The 17,189-nt window shown below is 38.3% G+C and overlaps 2 protein-coding genes across 3 annotated transcripts in view; one reads left to right on the top strand and one right to left on the bottom strand.

The window, feature by feature from the left end:
* Nucleotides 1-5,578: 5,578 nt before the first annotated feature.
* RB195_006885 (uncharacterized protein) overlaps nt 5,579-17,189 on the top strand; it is a gene marked incomplete at both ends in the record, with an annotated part of 35,744 nt that continues 24,133 nt past the window's right edge. The window contains 4 exons of one of the 2 annotated variants that reach the window (XM_064180221.1): nt 5,579-5,646; nt 10,226-10,389; nt 13,700-13,869; nt 14,513-14,581. In XM_064180221.1, coding sequence (XP_064037110.1) covers nt 5,579-5,646; nt 10,226-10,389; nt 13,700-13,869; nt 14,513-14,581 — 471 coding nt within the window. Of the gene's footprint in view, nt 5,647-9,563; nt 9,569-10,225; nt 10,390-13,699; nt 13,870-14,512; nt 14,582-17,189 lie in introns of those variants that run through there. The other variant, XM_064180222.1, reaches the window with a different exon arrangement.
* Nucleotides 7,478-7,729, bottom strand: RB195_006886 (uncharacterized protein; the record flags this gene model as incomplete). Its single annotated transcript, XM_064180223.1, has 1 exon — nt 7,478-7,729. The coding sequence occupies one exon, from the start codon at nt 7,727-7,729 to the stop codon at nt 7,478-7,480; it is 252 nt and encodes an 83-aa protein (XP_064037112.1).

The raw sequence follows: 17,189 nt of genomic DNA, 5'->3' as shown, positions 1-17,189 counted from the left end.
ATTTTTTGAATTGATATCAAAGGAAAAAGAGAAACCTACTTTCCTATCGAGTCGAGCTCTTCAACAGCACACTGAAATCGCCACTTTTAAATTTTCGTTTGGTCGAAGATTTTGAGGCATTTCCCTGATGAGTTCAGTAGAGAGCGTTGTAATTCAGGTCACCGCAGAAAGAGTAAGCAAAAGCGAAGGTGCAAGAGATAAGATAAAAGTAGCGTGTTATATTCTAAGAAGGAAAAAAAAACGAAAATTTTCCGGGAGAACAATATGACTCTGTGATTATTTTTATTCACTTCAGCAGCCACGGAAGTGTTTATTTACGCTGTTACATCAGTCAGGATCCATAACCTAACTAGCAAGTATAAGAATCGCTTCTCTCTACTGTGAAATCCTTGGTGTGAGCTGGTGAACACCTCCCTCCTGTGTCCCCCTCCCCCTTCCTCCCTCCCCTTAAAAAAAACCGTGCACCGTTCTGTATGTAGGGATCCGAACTCTTTCAAACAGAGATGCAGTAATTTTTCCACATTCACTATTGTGTAAGAGTCACGCCCATCAAAATTCTCATCTTTTACCTGCTGTCGTTCCCGGCACCGAGCACTTTTTCTATTTTTCCTATTCTATTTCATCAAAGCAAACAACAAAAACGCGCTGATCAGTGCAGCCTGTGGCGTACTCGTTCAAGCGTGCACGTATTTCACGTATATCTATCCGAAGTCGAGCTCGCTCAGTCGCTTTTTCCTCGCCTGATCCCCTTTGGCGCTCTCGTTCAACTCGCATTCTGCACCTCGCGAATTTGTTATTAGATATTCATGTAAATTGGGCGCGCAATGCCTTCGACGGGCCGGAGTACATCTGCTCGCTTGACAGCACTGATTTCAGTCTCTTATCCTTGCCTCGAGTTTCCTCAGAATCACATCCACCCACTCTTCCAGCACCCAAGCCTAAACCACTCAGAAGCACCCGGAAGAAAAACCTCTGTCTATTTTTTGTGTGGGTGCTTGGCCTACCCTCATGAAATCCTCGGAAATTCCAGGTAATGAATGTACAATACAAAATAAACTTCTGCTGCTGAGAGAAGGAATTCTGCAAGCAGTTGTTGCTCTCATCCACTGTTTTGTTTTTCCTCCCTACTGCGTCATACAAACTAATTTGTTGTGCTAACTGCTGTGCTAAGTGATAGATTGTGCCACTATTCTTCTTCTTCGCAGTTTTTCGCATGTGTCAGTGCATTTTCGCTTATCATAGCTTCGACGGGGAACTCTCCCTCCATACGTTCCCTCGTTTTTCTGTGTTTGCCGCTTCGTGTGCTACGCTGCTTGATGCGTCGTCGGTCGTCCAATTTTGTCGAGGAGGAGGAGGAAGCCTTTCCAACAAACAATAACTTCATGCATAGAACATCGATGCTCCTGGCCACAACCGCACCTCATTTCGTATCCATTCCTGTCAGTTGTCGTGCTTGTCGCCCCAATTCAGACATTGTTAGTACGTATGTGGTGCGTTTATGACCGTTTACTGCTTCTCGGCAACATTAACTGCTCACATTTTGCGACTTTTCCGACTTCCGCTCGGCCATTTGGCAGGTTATCAGCGTCGCGCACCTTTTCACTCTCCCTCCTTTCACTCACAACACATGATTGTCTGAAGTGCGATTTGCGTTTCCTCACTTCATACGAACGTCCGGACGTTATCGGAAAAACAACCACATCGAGCGTTTGCTGCTCGGATCTAATTTCCCTGCCTCATCAGCCGCCTATCCTTAATTTGCCTGCTAAAATGAGAATGAAAGAGGGCACAAATTGCTGCTGCATTAATTGCCCGCACGTAATAGCTGTTACGGAAACATCTCCCATTCACAAACAACAATTTTACTTACCGTAATTTTTCCAGATCTCTTCTTATAGATCCCCAGACTACTGCGAGAGAGAGTTAACTATGTGTTTTAGATCCGGAAAAAAATTCGATGCACTGAAAACAATTCCTTTAGGCTGTAGAAGAACAATGTGGGAGGACTAGGACTTCCGATAAGAAGCATAATATAAAAATAACAATGAGAATAATCTTCCTTGGAATCATGTCAAGTTCCCTTTCGTACGGATGTCCTCCGGGTGCTTTCTTATCGTAATCTTCCAGAACCTATATGGATTTTTTATGCTGCTATCTTTATTTTCTCACACTTCTTTTTCCATTTTCTTTTTTCCCTCACATATTTAGATCCTTGTTACTGAAGAAATTTAATATATTTTTAAATTGGTTTCGTTACTGTATACTGGTACTACGTCATCAGAAAAAGAAAAACTATATCGTTATTTTCTTTCGCATGCAAACTGCGAGCATCCACAAAAACGGTAATGATAAAGCAACTGATATTCTTAGCTCATCACCGAGTAGATCCAGGCGAATCCAGAAGATTTCATTTTTATAATAGCACCTTAGGATATGGTAGTAGTACAAAAATAAACTTAACAACAAGTTGTGTGTTTTCTCCACTTCCGTATATTGCCCTGTTAAGGTAAACGGGTGAAAATCACCTTTTTTCCTTCATAACTGTGAGAGATGTTAGAATCCATAACACTGAAAGAACTAACTGTCACTCCCTTGATCCGTTGTTGAATCACCAATAGTTACAAGTAAACTACAACTAAAATAACAAGAATAACAACTAATAAATCAATAAAACAAGAGAATAAGATCAATTAGCACTCAATTTCATTTCACTCAGAACGGTTTCATGCACAAGTTCTTTATCTAATAGGAAATGGAAAGTTATTTCAGGATAAAACGTACTACAGAAGGAAAAGGAAGTTATCCGGAGTACATTCTGGGATAGATGTCGACGTTTTGTTCAATTAAATGTTGATTGTACTTATTTATGAATTCCAGAATATACAAATCGTAATAATATAATCATACTTGTAAATTAATTCGAGAGTATAGAGAAAAAAAAGAAAAAAAGAGAGGAGGGACAATTTAGAAAGTGAAAATGATACAGTAAAACTAATAAATCTTCGGCTTCTGGGAACTCTTAGGATCATTGATCTCTTAGGTCTGATAAAGTGCTATTCATGGAACTATCGCTACTTTTTTAATGGCACTTTTTCCCTTCGTATCCTCTGAGAGTTGGCTTTGTACCTCAGCGAAGACAAAGTGAAGAGATCTGGAGATAATGTGTGTAGACTTTGATTATCTCAACTCTGCTCGCTGCGTTTTGCTCGCACGCAGCTCGCTCGCAGTATCCTGGTGCTGAGAGCAACGGAGTGGCAGACGGCGAGAGATCGGCCTACGGAGTAAGGCGGAGCTCCAGCCCCATACATATTATGCGTTCGTGGTTGAGCAGTTTTTGAAAAGCCTACATGGTTCGATGTGGTCGTTCCCCTGAAGTGGCTCTTCTTCTCGGATCAGATCCAGTTCACTAGGTCGGATATTGTCGCGAATCGTCGTCGTTTACCTCGTTTTATGTTCAGATCAGTCTCGCGTTCGACTACGAGCTTATCTTCTGCCGAGACTCTTGCTCTCATTCCTAACAAATATATAAATCCTTAATAATTAATACAAATCCTTGAAGTTTGATTTCCTCTGTGACGTACAATTGAAGCAATTTCCGCCTGCTTCATGTTGTTAAAGTGCAACTTCTCGGTTCTCCACAAGAACGTTCAAAATGGATTGAAAAACAACTAATATATCATTCTAGAGTGTTGTTGCGTAGAAAATTTCTTATTACTCCTTATACCAGTACTCAAATACAGCAAAAATAGTAGAAGTAATAGAAAATAATGGCGTTTCCACACAATAACATGAAAAATCTGCGAGTTTCACCTCCACATCGAGTAATTTGAACTTACTCTTAGAGTTTGATGCTATTCCGGTATTCTGTTCATATCAAGTTGTATTTGTAAGGTTTGGATTATTTATTTATTTATTTATTTATTTGAAGACTCGTTGCCTTTCATCCGAAAATTTAGTTCTTGAATTTTTAACCAGTTTAGTTTGTTATTTATTATTTATATTTATAAGTTTTATTTAGAGGTTTAATGAAATTATTGTAGGTATGTCCGTTGTTTCGCAAAACCCAAAAATTGAGTTTTTAAATTTTTCTTGATTTGAATTTGTAAAAATACGTTCATTTTTTGCTTGGAAGACTGTTCAACGATACTACGTTCGATACCACGTTCGATGTTACTAATTTTACCATATTGAGCTTGGACTCAACCTTTCCGCCACTGCTTCTTTCCAATTTTTGGGTATTCTCAACACTTTTCTACTAATCTTAGAGCCCTTGAGAAAATTTTGGGTAGAAGAACAGCATTTTGAGTGAATGATTTGTAATTGAAATTGCAATTGTAATTGAATGCAATTCAAGAAAAAGAAGCAAAACTGTTTCATGCATAAATCAGCAATAGGACTTCTGGATTTTTTACTCTCTTAACTCTTAACTCACTTAACTTTTTTACTCTTTAATTTTCTCGAAGACAAATCGGGGTGCAAACACACAGAAGAAGAAAGGGCGATAGTGTTCTAGCAAATAAAAATAACACTAAAACTAGATGTTTGATCCGGAATTACCAGCCTAGTGGTTTTGTTAAGTAGGCTAAGGTGATTTGCTATGAGCGCGCAGTTAGTGTTTCTGATTTTACTTCCCTGCTCCTCTGTCTTCTTAACCCTTTAACGACAGCTCACCGGTTAGCCGTACATTTTTCAATTTCATTTTTTTTTATTTTTCATGATTACCTAATTTATACTTAAGTTTTTTGTACTTAATAGGTTTATTGTCTTCGAATAATATTACAAATAAATTGAATAATGAAAATGAAATCATGGATCTTTCCAGATACGCAAAAAAACGCGCCATCGTCGATGAGTTGATATTATTATTTTGGTTTCTCCCTCGAAAAAAACATAATTTTCAATGAGGGCACATTATTTCTGCTTTTCTCATTCCTCAAGACAGTCTCAGTAATCCCAACGAAATTGCTGGTAACACTACCACATTGTATTACTATTTTTTTGCTAATTATCTTTACCTCTGCTTTCTAAATGAAATCTCTGTGGGTGGTCAACCGTGGAAATTCGAGGATCTTCCTTCTAAAATAAATCAACGTGTCACAATGAAAAAGGACGTCTAGACCTAGCTCATCAAATTTTATCTTTATTCACTACTTTTGTTTTGTAAATTCCAAATTTTTATTTTTGAAAATAATCTCTCTAAAATAATTTTTATTACCTTATTTTTGAATTTGATTTGGAATGTAGATCAAGTGATTATTTATATAACAATCCGCAGTTATCGCTGGTGTCTCTGGTCGTTTCTAGATGAAAATCAGCAAAACTAGTACTGAAAAAGTTTCTGAGAAATTTTCCACTTTGTTGTTCTCCTTAAACTTGGCAGTAGCACCTTGTTTCTCACTCGATTCCTTCCCTCGTCTCTCCATGTCTTCCCTCATTTCTTTCCTCCGCTTCTTCAAAAAAGGCTACGCCGCATATTCCGTAAATGTTTAGACGACTTATCTGCACTGCTATAAATTAAAGAGGCGACAATTCAGGGTGAGAGCCAGTGACGTACGACGACGAAGTCAGAGTTCTCGTGATGGGTAGCCGAATGAGTTGTTCGTGCCCGGACGCGTATTGTGGAGGAGCGGACGAACGACGGGTTCGGTAAGAGTGCACAACTTTCCCACATGCTATCGCTTTCGCGTTTCTTCTCGCTTTCGTTCCCAGTTTCACATTCGTATTTGGCTGGCGATAGGATGCTGGGAGCCGAGGCAGCTGCAGTGGTAGTTGTGTGTGTGTGTGTGAATGGCAGGGAGATGCCAAATTTAATTGATGACCAACTTAAACGCCGTTGGCACTTCCCTAATGCGCTTCGAATCAAGTGCTTTTTGTGAGTGAGCAGAAAAAAACCTCCAGCGAATTAGTTCGATTCCGTTCTGGTTCTGTCTGCTCAGTGCAAGTGAAGCAAGCACTAGTTCTCCAAGAAAAAAAGCGTTGTAGTTCCTGCACTGAAGTAGCGATTGATAATATTTATTTTATTATCTTATACTTATTAAAATAATTGTAATAATTTTGTTTATGTTTATTCTGATTTCTTCTTATTAAGTGCATATTTTCTGGCTTACAGTATGTCGTTTAGGATTTTCAGTGGTAGAACATTACAAGTTATTGTTGAATCCTAACCATGAGCCTAGAACAACTATAACTTCCTTTTTGTCAAAAAGAACAGCATCTTGATGAGGTCTTATTTTTCGGGACATTTTGAGAGTTCACTGAGAAGAAAATCAATAAATTTGCAAATTTCTATGAAAAATTTCGCGGAATTTCCGTCTACGGAATCCGCTGTAGACGTCACTTCTCGCAGATAGTTGTTTACGAGTTTTTTTTTCGCCTATAAAAATGTCTGAGTTGTTTCAGTCAGGAGGAAACTTCATTATGCAAAGTTAGTTACGAAAGGATTACTTCTCAGAGCGTTCAGTCTTTGCTTCGTGTACCTCGCATGAGTGTCATAACTCTATTAAAAATTGGAGAGGAGTAGGGTCTCTAAAAGCAGATTTTGAAAGAAAAAATAGATTTCCAACCATAATATGTAGTTGTACCAAGCTCTTGGCAATTCGCCATATTTCACATTTATGCAATTTTTTACATTTCTATTTGTTATTCATTATTTGTAGGAGTAAAGACAATTTTTTTTTGGAATTTAAACTCACCCAGAAACCACAGAAAAAAAAGAGTTCAGAGCTATTTTAACACGCTATATGAGAGAACATTTCTTTCCTTTTAAAAGGGTATTTTTTTATTTTTTATTTTCCATGGCTATTTAATCATTGTCACTTTTAAGATCAATATTATAGCAGTATAAAGTTGAAAAAATGACAAATAAAAAATAAATGAAATAAATCAGATAAATAGCATTATAGTAATATAAAGCAATACAATTTAGCATAATAACAGAATACATATATAAAAAGAAAAAATAAAAAGAATATATACACAACATATAAATATAATGTAATAATCATAACACAAAACAGAATAAAAATGTCAGTGTCAACATTTGAGAGTAGAAACCAGACTACAGGAATTTATAGAGCGCTGGAATTTCAGGCTCTCAAGAGGTTTTACGTAGTTGTTCGTATTTTGTAATTTTCTGCAATTCTTATTGTGTTTCAGTAAAACTATTGCTTTTTTCACCTGAAACTCCACACCTATTTTTTAAAATCCTTCTGTATGTATACACTGCATCTATTATTGAAATGGTTTCCATTAAGCTATGCAGAGATTTTTTTGCTCCCAACGAGAAATCCTCTTACACTCCAGTAAATGCTATCCATATTAATCGAACGTTAGGTTCTCCTCTTCCGGATGAGCACCAAATCGTCAGCAGCCGAAGTTTTTTCACTTACTTTTTACTTTTACTTTTTCACAGGGAAGTTTTTCTGGAATTTTTTTTTACCATCGTGGATCCCCTAGAGAGGTTACGGCTAAGCAGTTGTTAAGTTCGTAACCTCGGTGTGTGCATGAACGCATCCGTCAACGCTTGTTTCCACAGCTGTTTACCACCACCACCACCGGCCTGTGTGTATCGAACGCTGACACTGACGAACTCGGCGTGCACGAGTCCTGTCCGTGTTCGTTCGTCGGTTCGTTCCACTAGGGATATGGCGGCGAGTCGAGAATCGCGTGCCAATCCCGCCTCGGATAGCTGAGCGGCTGAGCGCAAAAAGATGCTCGGACGCTTAAACATGCGGCGACTTAGCAGCGTGCGATGATGGGGTTTCCGGCGAGGGTTCAACTGTGAAGCGCCGGCCCGACAAGCCCATTACGACACCTTCAACCGGACAAAGGGCTTCCCGGATCCAGCAAAGGACATCCAATTTAGGCCCACTTGTGTAAGAGTTTCATAGAAGTACGACGGAATCTCGTTTCGTGGAATTTTTACGATTTCCGCTGCAGTTTTCGCGCTCTCAACTGCACATACAGAGGCCTACAAAAAAGTAGATATATCGTTTTTATTGCAGTTTTTAATGTGAAGCCCCTCATTGACGCCATTGAAGCTTTTTAATTGACTTTGCTGCAGCTAGAGTTTGAAAAAGAGGTGAATATGACAGAATAGAATCCTCAATCAGGGCATGAAAACAATTAAAAAAAATGTTGATCAGAATAATATAATCAAAATGCTTAGTAACTAATTAATACATAGAACTGTATATCTACTTTGCACAGAAAAAAAAGTTGAATTGGTCAATACTACATACTTCAAGTAGTACCCAATGTGCTACAAATATTTTTTCCCCTGAAAATCCAGTTTTTTGTTTTGCTATTAATTCTGTTGTTTTTCTAAATAATGCACCGATGTTGTTAACACAAGATGACTTGCTCTCATTACGAATAGTAAAGAAAAATTCGTATGAAATTTGAATAGGTAGAAAAAAAAATCGAATCATTGAAGTCGTAAATAGGCACTACACAGAAAATCTACACGTACAAAACTGTAAATAGAAAACTATAAAAAAATATAAAAGTGATATCTAAAAGAGCAGAATAATGTACAATAAAAACTATGAAACAAACTAAATTAAATTGTAGGTGAACTAACAAATTTTACTTGCTCTTTCTAAGGTTATAAATGAACACTGCTGGAAATTTCTGTTCATTTTCACCACACGCTATTCCCTTTATTAATTTATTTTCTATTCCCTTTATTCATTTATTTTATTTCATTCTTTCTATTCATTTTTTGAGTGCATGAATAGCATGAGAACAGGAGAAATTTGTTAATGTATCACTTGCTAAAATGATTCAGGCACGAAAAAATAATCAGCTGGGAACGAATTCCCCTTTCAAAAAACAAAAAAACTGAAAATATACGTGGTAAATCCTAATAAATTATAGGTATTAGTGTATTTTCGCGTGTAATTATGGATATTTTCCATTTCTACATTTTACAAAAAATTACTCAGTTGTAATGATCCTAGAATGTGTTAGCTATGTTTGCTCTCCAGCTAAGTTTCTATTTCTCTAAACCTTTTGGTGCAATTTTTTCTCTGATAACTTTTTTTTTTCGCGGTTTTATAGCATATTTTTCCGATCCGTCCACGCACCATGCGTGAGTACCTCGGCCAATTTTCTCATTATTTGCTCACGGATTCCACTTGATTAGCTCACGTGAAGAGCAATTCGGCGATCATTTCACACCCTTAGCCGAGAGCTATCCGAGAGCGAATGAGGGAGGGCAATTCCCGGGCCGGGGTGGTCGAGTTACCGTTTCGTGAATTAGTCCCGTTGCGATCGCACACATACATATATGCAAACGTTCGTAATTACTGCTGGGCGCATATTAATCCGGCCATTAGCAAACCTCTTGAGAGGTTCGGGCTAAATGTGAGCGCACTCATCTCGTCCAAGAAGTGCGAATCCGTCCCCGCATTTGGGCCCTTTGTGATCGAAACTCGCACGTGTCCGCGTGCCAAATAAATTTCCACTGCCGCTCGCACCTCGAGCAGCCAGCACTCGTCGTCGTCGAAGTGGTGTCGGCGCACAGAAGCGGACCGGCCGCCCGGGCAATCGTGGCCGCTCCTATGAGGTATGTTCTTTTGCTTTCGCGGCTGTCACAGCCATGATGACCTATTATGCCAGCAAAATACTATGCTAACATATGCCATTACGACTACTATAGTCTTGGGAAAGCGGTGAGGGACTGAGGGAAGCGATCTCGCCCTCAGCTCGATGTTTCTCATGCACTTCTGCTACAGCTTGTATTTCAGCGGACATATTGCTCTCTGCTAAGTTCGTAACGTGAAATAAGACTAATAATAATCCATAAGGGGAGTCCAAAAACTCCAGAAATCATCGCTCAAAAACTACCCCTTTTCCACTTCAGTTCTGCGAAAAAATCCTGAAAAAAATCAAAGGAGAGCCGCAACTAAAAGTTCTGCTTCTGTTACGACAAGAAGGATTAGTAGAAAGTTTCAGGAAAGATTACAAAGTGGCATCATAAGAAAAATTTCTCAGAAAAATTTCCGCTATTCATTTTATAAAATAAAAGCTTGGAGATCTAGGAATTGTGAAAAAAAAGTTGAAAAATTCGTCATCAAACGATCATAAATCCATCCCAAAAATCTCCTAAATTCAGATAATCTATTTATAGTTTTACTTATTATTATTATTATTATTATTATTATTATTATTATTATTATTATTATTTATAGTTTTGAGCTCTAAGAACGTTCACAACTTGCAGAATCAACGCCGAACTGTTCGAATTGTCACCGGACGGAACGAAATGGTTGATGGTCGATAATCGCATGATGTACATCTCCGTGTACCGTAACGAGGTGGATCGTGTTCGGGTCACGGCAGTATCGCAAACCGGAAGAACAATGCTCGACACCACCTTGGGCAAAGGTAGGCGCATCATCTCCTGAAGCTGACGCCTACGCCTCCAAGAAAATTGCATGTTTTTCACGTTGTTTTTATTTTTTCCCGCATTCCTGCTGGGCGTGTCCGCTGCAACTGCATTATGTACTTCCTCGAAAACAATCGAAATTTCGCATGTGTCCTGGCTTCTCATGGAACAGCAAGGTTAAACCCTCTCCAGAGTTAGCACATCGTGCAAAACATGAGTTTGCTCGTTACTTAGAGGCCTTGAGAAGATTTCCTGCTGAAAATTGAGGATTATCTTGAGGGAAATTGCATTGAATTGCCTAGTTTTGCAATAGAAAAAGTGAAATTCGTTGCTATTGCAGCATGAGGATGATTTGGAAAGGAACGAAGGCGATGAGACGTAGCATTTTTAACTTATTGCTTTATTTAAGCATTAATGACTCCTTTAAAGTTCTCAAATTATCACTTAAACCGAGTGGAATTCGTTCCGAAGGAGGATTTCATCGGGAAGAGAACGGAAGTATTCAAGTTGTTTATTGGAGAAATTCTTTTTAGCGAATAAAATAGTCCGGACTGGAGAGAACACTGTTGTCCACAGTGATTGACGGGTTTTTGCGTTCAAGTGACGTTCACGAGAAATGTTTGCTCAACTACGAAAATGTTGTGAAGAGTCGTACTCGATTTTTCTTCTGAGAAAACATGGAATTTTTGGATTTTTCAACTTCCTTACTTTGCGGAAAGTAGTATTTTTGGCAAAAATATAACTTTTTTTGGCATTTAATGGCACAATCCATATCTATATCTAACAATAATAATAACAATAATAATAATAGTAATTTGGTAGAAGTCATCCGTATAAAAAAAGAACAAGATGGAAAGTGCCATGTTTTTTTCTCAACGGCGTTCCCTCTTAGAAGAGCGGAGACAAGAAAAGAGGGAAACAGAGATCCCCTCAGAAAATAAATGAAAATTAAAGGAATTTTTTTCGCTGTGAAACACAAAACGTGTACAATGGATCTTGATTTTTCGGAAATTACATGGAATTTATTTTATGCGATTTACAGAAAGTCATACTCTACACCTTTTTTCACCTCATTTTACCCTCATTTATTTTCAGTAGTTTCGTGTTTTTTCTCCATCATTATTAACGGTTTCGTGACCGTTAATAATGATGGAAAAATTGCGTGTCACTCAACGAGGTACGCCTATGCAGCTGTACGAACATTTCTCCTTTCCGTTCCATCCATCCTTCCTGAAAGCTCCTCGAACACACTCACGTCAACAAATCCACTAATTTTCATGATTTCCGGATTGGCAAGGCAGAAGTAGGTAGTAGATAGATAACTAAGTAGGCATCCATTTTTTCAAGAATATTTCTGTTCATTCCGCAATTTGTTCATTCCATAATAGTTATTGTTGCATATTAAAATATTAATTCACATCCTACTGTACTGAGCGATTCAACATAAACTTAAAGAGGCAGCTGCAAGTAAACGAGCGGTCCTTTAGAATTAAGCTGTTCCGAGATATAAATTAATTTGAAGTCTGCAGTCGGGTTAGAACCATCTGGGTGGCACAAGAACTCGAAATAGCGCGCTGAAACCCTTGTTTACGCAGATTCGAGCTGCCGCGGGGGTTCCCGCCACGAACGCAGCCGCTTGCGCAACTCCATCACAAGTAGGGTCGTTCTGACCTGATCCTAATTGTGGTTATGAGTTCCAGAAATCGTTGTGAACCTAAGTGAACCTGAAAGTGAGTGTGTGTCCCACATTTTCCGCTCTACACAACCACTACTGCCCCATTTATGCCTGAAAATCCTTGAGATTTAGGAAAAAGTCGCAGAAAGTTTTTGAAAGTGAGATAAAAAACAGAGGAAAGTATATTTATGACTGTGATTACTTTCACATCTTCACTGATTCCGAAAAAACCGAAATTGATAATTACTGCTACTGTCTTGCAATTATCTCACGTCCCACAGTGAATCCCATATCTTTCTTTCAAAGACAAAATAAAAAGAAAATATAAAAAATATAAAGATAAAATAAATATTGAAAATATTAAAGAAATCAATAATAAAAATAAGTATAAAAATGCTAAGGACAATAATTATCTTATCTCATTCAACAGTGAAACCTATTTCTCTCTTCCAAAGACATATATAAAGGTAAAATAAATATTTAAAAAACGAAAGAAAATAGTAATAGAAATAAATAAAAATAAGTATAAAAATGATATGGACAGTAATAATAATAATTGTATTCCCAATAGGAATTCTATTTTCTTGTCGACGTTTGCTGAGCATTACCGGTATGTTTTATCGTTTTGTTGTAAGGAAAAGGCTTCGTACACTCTTTTGAAAAATCAGTTGAAATAATTTAATGTAAATTTCTAATTTTATATAATTCAATAATTTTTATGTAATTTAATAATTAATATCCAAATGGACCACAGCTTTCTTCATGTTGCTTAATCGTAATCCAGAGCATCTCTTCTGGACTTCCTCTTCGTCTTCTCCTTGTTCGGCTACCGCCGCTCAGCACTCGTCGATTCGAATCTCATGGGTCTCGCGTTGCCGAAAGCTCGCGTGAAAACGATAAAAGCGACTGTGAAAAATTGACGGCGATCAATTTCTGTCCTTGCCTCGTTCTCTCCATTTCCTCACATTTATCATCTTCTGTCCGCTGATGTTAATTATTCCAAGCACTTCCTGTTGAAGAGAGGAAAATAAATGGATAGATTGGTAGGTGAAGAGCTGGCGGCGGAAACGTAGCTTTTTATTGAATTAACCTTCAAACAGCTGCTTTTCATCAAATATTTTATGAAAATGGAAAAAAAAACTGCAGGGAATTTTTTTTTATAAAATGACAGAAAGAGCTGGCCCAATCATCTTGTGTGGTTTTGACACCGATATCTCCTAATTTTGCCAGGTATTCCGCAGAAATTAATCCCAAGTTCAACCGCCTTGGCGTTTCTGAAAATTAAAAAAATTAAATCAGCATCAAGAACAAAAAATGGCATCTTGTAGATAGAGAAATGCCTTTTTGAATCACATGTTACCGAACGGTAAATTCTTTTTTTTTGTGCGCAAGTTAAGATTTTAAAGAAACCATCACTTATGGATTAACTCAGTGAAGTTGAATACTACGTTTTTGGCAGAGGACCAAGTTTGTTGTGAACTACTGGCAAAAATTATTGTTATTGCTGGAGCATTAGCCGAAGTAAGAAGCGATAACAATCTTAGTCGTGTTCTCCAAGAATAATAACGCTACCGGAAAAGTTTTCTTTTTTTTTTCGTGGACGCGATTACGAAACTCAGTTGGTTTGCTTTCAGATCAAAAAGTGGAGAAGATCAGTGAATGTTTCGTGTTTTGGCGAAATCATGATGGGAGAACGTTGGGAGTGAATACGTTGACTGCCAGAGACGCGAATTTATTCGTCACTCATACGGCTCCATCCAATTCTCCGGCATCATCGATGCTACAACATAATATCATGGCACAGGTGAGTCGATTGGTGAACTTCAATTAGCGGTCCCAATTTCCTCTGAGAACCTCCCTAAACTCCGGACACCATGATTTTTTAAGGCGAAATCAGAGTAAAAAATGGTTTAGTTGGAATGTTTCCAAGATTCCCACGAGTTTACCGAATATTTCCTCATGATTTTTCTTTCCTACCAAGGAGAATTTGTCGCCCACCTTAAATTTTTTAAATAAAATTTCACCCACTAACTGTAGGTTCTGTTAAATCTGCAAAAAAAATCTGCTACTACAAATTTAGGTTCGATTAAAATAATTGCACATTCTTTTTCTAAGCGCAATACTTAATCACTTAATTTTATCTCACATGTGTCCAAATGTAGAGGGAATCCGCCGCGTTTTCATGGAAATTTTCTCCGTTTTTCTTGTGTCACTTTTTTTTCACTGCTCACTGATAACGTATTAGAACACTGCAAATTTCTGTCCTATTCAAACCCGGAACCAGACACCTTTTTAAAAAAAATTAAAAAATACAACTAAGCTTACAAATCCTTTTTTCTCTCGTATAAATTTGTTTATTAGCTTTTGTAGGTGCCCCTATGTCACTTCTTGAATGAAAAATGAAGCCAAAATATTTCTTTCTTACCATCGCATTTGTGTAATTCCAGGTGTCCATTATTGCGACATGGGATGGAAGTGGAGTTCGTCCTCAGAGCAGGCGACAAGAAGCCACAATGGTAAGTTTGGAGAGATTTTGTGTTCCTCTGGGTAAAATTATATTTCATCCTTTTACTCTTTTTATCATTACGGTCTAATGAGTAAGTTTATCCAATATATACCTAAACCTACCAAAAACTAAGACTAGAATATGGATAGGCTTAGCGATTCGGCATATCCCTTACCATTTTTCCTTTGAAAAGCGATTTTTAAAGAGCGAAGTTCATCCCGCTGTTCACTGCGCCAGCTCGAAAAACACAAATCGAACACTCAACACACCAAGCTCGTTCGTATCTGCTCCGAGCGATTAATGGGCGACGCCAATTCGCATAATATTTGCGATATATCATGTGCTACTTATAATGGGGCTGTCAGCGGTTGTCGACACCCAACTTAAAAAGAATGTGAACGAACTATTCGGAAAGTGGCTTTGGATGGAAGAGAACGGAATGGAAATTCTCTAAAGTTGCTTTGGTTGGACGAGGACGTGGAAGAAATTCTGGAACTCATTCAAATCCCTGTGCATTAAAGGCATCACCCCACGCATCTGAGGTGGTACGGATTTCAGGTGGAGTATTTCAGTATGCGGGATCGTAGATTATGGAGAGGAGGGTTCTACGATCCCGATACGAATACTCCACCTGAACTCTGCACCACCTCAGATTCGTGGGGTGATGCCTGTAAGGAATAAAGGACAAAGTGTCTGGCATTAACCAATCCACTTTGAATGCGCCAACGCGTTCATTTCAATTCAAAATCGTTTGAGGTTCATGTGCGAGTGTGCAATGTGACTCAACGTGACTCGTAGAGGTTAGATAATGTGTGAAATCCTTGGATTTATCCTTGCAGACAAGTCTGGTATTATTTGTCGACTCCAGAGGGATGAAAGGCTTGGTTGACACAAGTACGATTTCGAACCATCAGCCAAAGGTGCAGTCACAGCCGAACCTCTTACCAATTGCGCTACACCCGCTCCTTCTGTATATTAACTATCCTAAAGTTCATCCTCGACAACTACTCTATTTGTGAAATGTCTTAAGTAGTATTGAGATCTGAAACCGCACTTTTCGAAGAATTTTGTATGATGGGCTTTGTGTGTTGGATGAAGAAGGCAGTGACCTTCATTTTTCTACACTCTAGGAAATTCGGTAACGACACAGCGTTGGACACTTGAACTTGACACTCACTATTACTGTTATCGAGTATTTAAGTAATGGTTAAAGTTACGGTACCAGAGCCCAAATACGCCTATATTTTTATCTTCCGCCTCATGCTCTTGTTTCAACGAAGGAAACCAACTCTATTTCTGGTAACTTGTATTCCAAAATGAAATGGTTTTCCTAATTATAACATCATTAGACGAAAGGTGAAAATTTGTACAGCGCGAGTGGGTAACTTTGAGCATTCATTGCATACGCTGTATCCGCAGAAGATTGCAGTTCATCCATCCAGCGCTTCAAGATCAATAAATTTCCAATTCCAAATACATAAAGGTCCCCTATTCGCTTTCACCACCACAAGACTAAACCATTAAAATTTTTTTAGAAAAGTGCGGTTTGGGTGTACAACAGTGTATTTTTTAAAATACTTCAGAAATACAATAGTAGATGAGGATGAACTTCAGAATATCAGAGTGCGGATGTAGCACAGTCGGTGAGAGAGATTCCGCTGCGACTGGACGGTCGACTGATGGTTCGAAACCGCTCTAGTGTCAACCAAGCCAGTCACATTAAGTCTGCACACTCGTTCACAAACCTCAAACTATTTTGAATTTAAATTAACGCGTTGGCTCATTCAAAGCGGATTGATTAACGCCAGAGACACTGCTCACTGCGGTTTAATATAAAGGAGGTTAAATGACTTCCAGATTTTTCTTCCACGTCCTCCTCTAACTAAAAAAACCACTTCAAACAATTCCCATCACAGTTGATCTACATTCTCCTTTTCGATTTGATTGTCTCACCCTGTGAAACCAACGAGAGCGACAACAGATTCTCATAGCAGTGACCTTCAGTGCTGTTCGAGTAACGCGCCTGCAGTACCGCGACCTGAGTTTGATTGAATTTGTGGATGGGCTAATCCAGGGATGTTAGTGTGCTCACGAAATTGTTTTAGTGAACATCTCAAGTTCTACCCGAAAAAAGATTACCAGTCGTTGGTGCGACATGTGATCTATATCCATCAGAACTATAAGCTCAGAGACAGCTACCGTACTCAATTCTTTCCTATCTTATGGAATTTCAAAATCGACAAACTCGAAGAGTGTGGGATTAGGTCACGGAGTTGAAAGTGTTCATTTTCAACGTCCTATTGATATCATTAATAGAAGGTGCGCCCTAACAGAACAGCACTTCCTCCTTGGTATTTCTTTTACATCTTTTCTGGTCGAGGTGGCGGGTGTAGCGCAGAGATACGGGGTTGGATGCTGCGACAGTTCGGAACTGTCCTGAGCAAGTAAGCTTTTTATCCACTTTAGTCCAACACACCGTATTAAATTTGCTTGGGAGCATAAAGAATAAATAAATATAATAAGTAAATTAATTAATTAATCAATAGTATATATAAAATATGCACGAAGTGCACAAATAATATTCTTAAATTTGGTACATATGTGGGACTCTGAAAGTC

Source organism: Necator americanus, chromosome I (assembly GCF_031761385.1).
Source record: "Necator americanus strain Aroian chromosome I, whole genome shotgun sequence".
NCBI lineage: Eukaryota > Metazoa > Nematoda > Chromadorea > Rhabditida > Ancylostomatidae > Necator > Necator americanus.
The sequence above is the reverse complement of the archived record's forward strand: the minus strand, read 5'-3'. Positions and strand labels throughout refer to the sequence as shown.